The sequence below is a fragment of the Melopsittacus undulatus genome, assembly GCF_012275295.1.
Source record: "Melopsittacus undulatus isolate bMelUnd1 chromosome 25 unlocalized genomic scaffold, bMelUnd1.mat.Z SUPER_25_unloc_1, whole genome shotgun sequence".
NCBI lineage: Eukaryota > Metazoa > Chordata > Aves > Psittaciformes > Psittaculidae > Melopsittacus > Melopsittacus undulatus.
In genome coordinates this window covers 275060-283310 of record NW_022993936.1, presented here as the reverse complement: position 1 = coordinate 283310, position 8251 = coordinate 275060, and the positions used below count along the sequence as shown (strand labels likewise).

The following is an 8251-nucleotide window of genomic DNA, read 5'->3' as shown; positions in this document are numbered from 1 at the left end:
CCCCCCCCGGTCCCCACCGGGGCTTCCCCGTCCCTTCCTCCGCCTTCCGGAGGCCCCATTACTTTTGCGCCATCACTCAGGCACTCACATAGCCACCCCACCTGCCCCAAGCCCCCTCGGGCCTCCGCGCTCTGATTGGCTACACCCCTCAATTGCCCCCCTCCTATTGGCTACGAGCAGCCTCCCCCTCCCTCTCGGTAGGCGTGGCCACGCCAAGCCCCGCCCCTTTGATTCTTCGCCGCCGCTCAGGCACTCACATAGCCACCCCACCTCCGCCAAGCCCCCTCGGGCCTCCGCGCTCTGATTGGCTACACCCCTCGATTGCCTCCCTCCTATTGGCTGCGAGCAGCCTCCCCCTCCCACTCGGTGGGCGTGGCCACGCCAAGCCCCGCCCACCGCCTATATAAACGCCTCCGGGCCGCCGCGCCGCTGCCATCGCGGGCGGGAGGTGGCGGACGCTACAGCTCCGTCCTCGCCGCTCCCCTCATAGGCCCCCCCCCCCTCACCGCGCATGCGCGGAGCCTCCATCGCGCAGCGCGCATGCGCTATGTCCACCGAGCCGCCTGAGGCCTTCCTGGTCCCTCCGCCGCCTGCGGCCTCCTCCGGTACCACCGGAGCCCGACCGGAACCGGAAGAGGAACCGGGGGAAGAACCGGCCGACCCCCCCCGACCCCGGAACGGCTTCCGGTCGTCGGGTGGGGGGGGGGGAGGAGGAAGCCATAAGCGACGGAGCAGCTCCGGTGCTAAGGGCCCGGCCTGGAAGCGGCGGCGGCGGCCGCCGGGCCCCGAGTGTTGTCCGGTGCTCCCGTCCGAGTTCCTGCTCGGGGGCAACATCTTCGACCCGTTGAACCTCAATAGTCTCCTGGACGAGGACGTGAGTCGGGCGTTGAACGCGAGGACCCCGCAGAGTTCCCCGTTACCGGCCCGAGGACGGGACCCGGTGGAGATCCTGGTGCCCAGGGACATCACCGACCCCCTGAGCCTCAATGCGCCCGGGGACGGGCTCCGGTTGGTGAAGGCATCGAGGAGGAGGCATCGGCATCGGGGGCAGCAACGGAACAACACGACCGGTAATACAACCGGTAATACAACCGGTAATACAACCGGTAGCAACGGGGAGACCGGTAATAGCAACGCAACCGGTAACAGCGGGACCGGTAATAACAGTGGGATCGGTAACAACGCGACCGGGAACAACAGCAGGACCGGTAGGAGCAGAGCGACCGGTAACAAGGCAACCGGTAGTAACAGCGCAACCGGTAACAGCGGGACCGGTAAGAACAGAGCAACCGGTAACAACGTGACCGATAATAACAACAGCGGAACCGGTAATAACACAACCGGTAACGGAGGAACCGGTAACGGAGGAACCGGTAACAACAACGGAACCGACGATAACACCACAACCGGCTTCAATGACACCTCCTGCCCGCACACCCCCCCTACAACCACCGCACCCCCATCGTCCTCCGCCTGTCCCGGTACCGGTTCCGCTACCGGTTCCGCTACCGGTAGACACCGTAAACGCCGACGGACTTGCAGCAGGTCAGAGGGGCCTCGTCCGCCCCCCCCGGTCCGGAGACAGGCGCAGCGCTTCCAATACGGCAACTACAGCAAGTACTACGGGTACCGGAACCCCGACTGTGAGGACGGGAGGCTCCGAGCCATGCGGCCCGAGTGGTTCACGGGCAAGGAGGTGTTGGATGTGGGGTGTAACGTGGGGCACCTGACGCTCAGCATCGCCAAGCGCTGGGGACCGGCTCGGGTTGTAGGGCTGGACATTGACGGGGCCTTGATCCGCTCGGCGAGGCAGAATATACGGCACTATATGTCCGAGGAGCTGAGGAATGGGGCGACAAGCGGAGCTACAACCGGAGCTACAACCGGAGGTGGAGGAACAACAGGCGGAGGGGGGAGGAAGGGGTTCCCCGCAGCGCTGCTCGCCAGCCGCGGCCCCATTGCTGCCCCTGTGCTGCCCCCCGATGGGCCTGGGGCGGCTGGCTTCCCGCATAATGTGGTGTTTGTGACGGTGGGTAATGGGGTTGGGGGGGGATGGGGGTAAATGGGGTGTAAATGGGGTTGGGGGGGGTTGTAAAGGGGTTGGGGGTCTGTTTAGGGGGGTTGTGAAGGGGTTGGGGGCAGATGTAAAGGGGTTGGGGTGTTGTAAAGGGATTGGGGGGTGTTTAGGGGGGGTTGTAATGGGGTTGGGGGGGTTGTAGGGGGTTGGGGGGGTGTAAGGGGGTTGGGGGGGTTGTAAAGGGGTTTGGGGGTGTTTGGGGGGGTTGTAAACGGGTTGCAATGGGGTTGGGGGGGATGTAGAGGGGTTGGGGTGTTGTAAAGGGGTTGGGGGTCTCTTTAGGGGGGTTGTAAAGGGGTTGGGGGCAGATGTAAAGGGGTTGGGGTGTTGTAAAGGGATTGGGGGGTGTTTAGGGGGGGGTGTAAAGGGGTTTAGGGGGATGTAAAGGTGTTGGGGGTCTGTTTAGGGGGTTTTTTAATGGGGTTGGGGGGGTTGTAGGGGGTTTGGGGGGTGTAAAGGGGTTCGGGGGGGTTGTAAAGGGGTTGGGAGCCTCTTTAGGGGGGGTGTATAAGGGGTTGGGGGGGTGTAAAGGGGCTGGGGGTCTGTTTAGAGATGGTTGTAAAGGGGTTGGGGGATTGGTAGGGATGTAAAGGGGTTTGGGGGGGGTGTAAAGGGGGTGGGGGGGTTTAGGGGAGGTTGTAAAGGGGTTTGAGGGGTGTTTAGGGGGTTCTAAAGGGGTTGGGGGTCTGTTTAGGGGGGATGTAGAGGGGTTGGGGGGGTGTTTAGGGGGTTTGGAATGGGGTTGGGGACGTTGGGGGGTTCTAAAGGTGTTGGGGGGGATGTAAAGGGGTTGTGGGTCTGTTAAGGGGGGTTGTAAAGGGGCTTCGGGGGGGGATGGGTTGGGGGGGTGTTTAGGGGGGCTTATAATGGGGTTGGGGGGCAATAAGTGGGGTCATTGAGGCCTGTGGGGAAGGTTATATATAGGGAGGCAGTGGGGATTGGGGTTATGTGCACACAAACAGGGTTTTGTGCTGAATCCAATGGATTTTGGTCCAGTTTGATCAGGGTGACACCATTAACCCCATTAACCCCATTGACCCCCTATCTCCCCATAGGGTAACTACATCCCAGAGCACAAGGAGGTGATGGGGATTGGGGTTATGTGCACACAAAGCAGAGTTTTTGGGTTGAATCCAATGGATTTTGGTCCAGTTTGATCAGGGTGACACCATTAACCCCATTGAACACCCCCATTAAACACTCCCATTAACCCCATTACCCCCTTTACCCCATAGGGTAACTCCGTCCCGCAGCACGAGGAGGCCGTGGGGATTGGGGTTATATGGACATAAACAGGGTTTTGGGTTGAATACAATGGTTTTTGGTCCAGTTTGCTCAGGGTTATGGCTTAAAGGGGTTGTGTGTAACCCCATTAACCCCATTAAACACCCCCATTAAACCCCATCTCCCCCTTTACCCCATAGGGTAACTATGTCTTGGAGCATGAGCAGGTGATGGGGATTGGGTTTATGTATGGTTTTTGGGTTGAATCCAATGGATTTTGGTCCAGTTTGATCAGGGTGACACCATTAACCCCATTACCCCCATTACCCCATCACCCCCATTACCCCATTACCCCATTACCCCCATTACCCCCCATTACCCCCATTACCCCATTACCCCCATTGACCCCATTACCCCCATTACCCCCATTACCCCATTACCCCCATTACCCCCATTAACCCCATTACCCCATTACCCCCATTACCCCATTACCCATTACCCCATTACCCCATTACCCCATTACCCCCATTACCCCATTACCCCCATTACCCCATTACCCCCATTAACCCCATTACCCCCATTAACCCCATTACCCCCATTGACCCCATAGGCTAACTACGTCCCCCAGCACGATGAGGCTGTCACCGCCCAGCGCCCTGAGTTCGATGTTGTTCTCTGCCTGTCGCTCACCCCATTACCCCCATTACCCCCATTACCCCCATTACCCCCATTACCCCCATTACCCCCATTACCCCATTACCCCATTACCCCCATTACCCCCATTAACCCCATTACCCCCATAGGCTAACTACGTCCCCCAGCACGAGGAGGCTGTAGCCGCCCAGCGCCCTGAGTTCGATGTTGTTCTCTGCCTGTCGCTCACCCCATTACCCCATTACCCCATTACCCCCATTAACCCCATTACCCCCATTAACCCCATTACCCCATTACCCCCATTACCCCCATTACCCCCATAGGCTAACTACGTCCCCCAGCACGATGAGGCTGTAGCCGCCCAGCGCCCTGAGTTCGATGTTGTTCTCTGCCTGTCGCTCACCCCATTACCCCCATTAAACCCCATTAAACACCCCATTAACCCCATTAAACCCCATTAAACACCCTATTACCCCCATTACCCCCATAGGCTAACTACGTCCCCCAGCACGATGAGGCTGTCACCGCCCAGCGCCCTGAGTTTGATGTTGTTCTCTGCCTGTCCCTGACCAAGTGGGTACAACTGAACTGGGGGGACGAGGGTCTCAAGCGCCTGTTCCGCCGCCTGTACCGACACCTGCGCCCGGGGGGGCTCCTGCTGCTGGAGCCACAGCCATGGGGGTCCTACCGCAAGCGCAAGGGGCTGACGGTGAGCTGTGGGGTCCTATGGGGAGGGGGTCCCATGTGTTCCTATGGGGAGGGGGTTTATATGGGGATGGGGTCCTATGTGTTCCTATGGGGATGGGGTCGTATGTATCCTTATGGGGATGGGGTCCCATGTGTCCCTATACCATAGGGTTTATATGGGGATGGGGTTGTTGGGGGGCTCAGTTTGGTCCATGCATCCCTATGGGGATGGGGTCCTATGTGTCCCTATGGGGAGGGGGTCCCCATGTGTTCCTATGGGGATGGGGTCCCTATGTACCCATGTCCCATAGGGGGGTGTGGGGATGGGTCCCATGTGTCCCTATGGGGATGGGGTCCTATGTGTTCCTATGGGGAGGGGGTCACATGTGTTCCTATGGGGAGGGGGTCACATGTGTTCCTATGGGGATGGGGTCCCTATGTACCCATGTCCCATAGGGGGGTGTGGGGTGTCCTATGTGTTCCTATGGGATTGGGGTCCTATGTGTTCCCATGGGGATGGGGTCCCCATGTGTTCCTATGGGGATGGGGTCCTGTGTGTTCCTATGGGGAGGGGGTCACATGCATCCCTATGGGGATGGGGTCCTATGTGTCCCTATGGGGATGGGGTCCTATGTGTTCCTATGGGGAGGGGGTCACATGTGTTCCTATGGGGATGGGGTCCTATGTGTCCCTATACCATAGGGGGGTGTGGGGATGGGGTCCTATGTGTTCCTATGGGGATGGGGTCCCTATGTACCCATATCCCATAGGGGGGTGTGGGGATGGGGTCCCCAATGCATCCCTATACCGTAGGGTTTATATGGGGATGGGGTCCCATGCGTCCCTATGGGGATGGGGTTGTTGGGGGGCTCAGTTTGGTCCATCCATCCCCACCCCATAGTGTTCATGTGGGTCTGGGTTCATTGCTATGGGGCTGCCATTGACCCACACATCCCACCCCATAGGGGGGTTAGGTTCATTGCTATGGGGCTGACATTGACCCACACATCCCACCCCATAGGGTTCATATGGGTCTGTGTTCATTGCTATGGGGCTGACACTGCCCCACACATCCCATAGGGTTTATATGGGTCTGGGTTCATTGCTATGGGGCTGACACTGCCCCACACATCCCATAGGGTTTATATGGGTCTGGGTTCATTGCTATGGGGCTGACACTGCCCCACACATCCCATAGGGTTTATATGGGTCTGGGTTCATTGCTATGGGGCTGACACTGCCCCACACATCCCATAGGGTTTATATGGGGCTGAGTTAATTGCTATGGGGCTCCCATTGACCCACACATCCCATAGGGTTTATATAGGGCTGGGTTCATTGCTATGGGGCTGACACTGCCCCACACATCCCATAGGGTTTATATGGGTCTGGGTTCATTGCTATGGGGCTCCCATTGACCCACCCCATAGTGTTCATATGGGTCTGGGTTCATTGCTATGGGGCTGACACTGCCCCACACATCCTGCCCCATAGGAAACCACGTTCCGGAACTACCACCGCATCCGCCTGCGCCCGGAGCAGTTCCCGTCCTACCTGACCTCCCCCGAAGTGGGGTTCGACAGCTACGAGCTGCTGGGGACCCCCCAACACGCGGCCAAAGGTGGGGCAAGCTATGGGGCCAGCCCCATAAGTACATCTATGGGGCAGGGCTATGGGGTCAGCCCCATAAGTGCATCTATGGGGCAGGGTTATGGGGTCAGCCCCATAAGTACATCTATGGGGCAGGGCTATGGGGTCAGCCCCATAAGTACATCTATGGGGCAGGGCTATGGGGTCAGCCCCATAAGTACATCTATGGGGCAGGGTTATGGGGTCAGCCCCATAAGTACATCTATGGGGCAGGGTTATGGGGTCAGCCCCGTAAGTACATCTATGGGGCAGGGTTATGGGGTCAGCCCCATAAGTACATCTATGGGGTGCAATGGGGTCAGCCCCATAAGTACATCTATGGGGTGCAATGGGGCCAGCCCCATAAGTACATCTATGGGGTGCAATGGGGTCAGCCCCATAAGTACATCTATGGGGTGCAATGGGGCCAGCCCCATAAGTACATCTATGGGGTTGGGTTATGGGGCACGATGGGGTCAGCCCCATAAGTACATCTATGGGGCAGGGTTATGGGGTCAGCCCCATAAGTGCATCTATGGGGCAGGGTTATGGGGCCAGCCCCATAAGTCCATCCTGACCCCCCCTTTCTCCCCACAGGTTTCCAGCGCCCCATATATCTCTTCCATAAGGGTCAAGGCAATTCCCACTGAGCCCCCCCCATTGACCCACAAGTGTGGGGGGATCCGACGCCACCAACGGGGGGGGGTTTGCCCCTCCCCCCCCCCCCACGAAGATGCCAAATGGGGGAGTCCAACCCCCCCCTCCCCCCCCTCGGATTTGGGCTGTCACAACCCCCCCACCCCCCCCCCCCCCCGCGGGTGTTTGCGGTGGTTTGGTCTGTGCTGGGGGGGGGGATGGGAATAAAGGAGGTGATTGGTCAGTGTGGGGTCACGTGGTTTGGTCCAGTGTTACCTATGGGGGGGGCGGAATATGTCACGTGGTTTGGTCCAGCCCATGTCACCTATGGGTGGGGGGGGGGGATAGGTCACGTGTTTTGGTCCAGCCCATGTCACCTATGGGAGGGGATGTCACGTGACAGTTTCCATGTCGCCATTGAGATGAATGCAACCCCCCCCCCCCCCGCAGCATCACAATGGTACATCCCCGTTACCATAGCGACCCATTGGCGATGACCACTGTGCATGCTCGGAAGCGCAAAGCATTCTGGGACCTGTAGTTCTCATCCTCGGTCCCCATCAATCCCCCCCCCCCAATGGACTCACCCAGAGCTTCAAAACGAGGCTTTATTGTGGGGGGGGGGAGGGGTGTATAGGGGGGGGGGGGGGGGAAGGGGGGGGGGAGGGGCAGGGGGTGACCCCCCCTCAGCCCCCCCCCCACTGCTGCAGCTTCCGGTACATGACGAAGGCAGCTCCGGGGGGGCGGGGGAGGGGCCGGGGGGGGGCGATGGGGGAGGGGGGGGGCAGCCAAGGCTCCTCCTCCCCCCCCCTTGGGGTGGCAATGGTAGGACCCGGAACCTGTGGGGGGGGGGAGGGAGAGACCAATACAGTGATGGGGGGGGGGAATAGGGGGGGATGGGGGTGGAGGGGGGGGGGGTCTCACCTTATGGGGTGTGCTATGGGGCAGAGCCCCCCTCCTGGGCCCCACGGGGGGGGGGCACGGAGAGGCTGATGAGGCCACGATAGAGGCGGTGGGAGGGGGGGACGTTCATGGCTGAGAAATGGGGTGAAAAGAGCAGATTTGGGGTAAAATGGGAACAAAAACAAGCACAAACCAACCCCCACCCCTCCCAAACCCCGCCCCTTTTAAGCCCCTCTCCCACTAAGCCCCTCCCCCTCCAAGCCCCACCCCAAACCCCTCCTCCCGAAGCCCCTCCCCCTTTAAGCCCCTCCCCCTTGAAGCCACGACACCCTCTAAGCCCCTCCAACCCCCAACCCAATCACCTCCCCCTTAAGCCTCTCCCACCCCAAGCCCCTCCCACTTTAAGCCCCACCCCTTCAAACCCCCTCGCCATCTAAGCCT

At 59.8% G+C, this 8251-nt stretch overlaps 1 protein-coding gene across 1 annotated transcript; it reads left to right on the top strand.

Moving 5' to 3' along the window:
- The first annotated feature begins 470 nt into the window (after positions 1-470).
- Positions 471-7014, top strand: MEPCE (methylphosphate capping enzyme). The gene is made up of 4 exons (XM_034073515.1): positions 471-2029; positions 4446-4664; positions 6137-6263; positions 6869-7014. Exons 1-4 carry the CDS (start codon positions 512-514, stop codon positions 6919-6921), a joined length of 1917 nt encoding a protein of 638 aa, XP_033929406.1. The 5' UTR covers positions 471-511; the 3' UTR covers positions 6922-7014.
- Positions 7015-8251: the final 1237 nt, after the last annotated feature.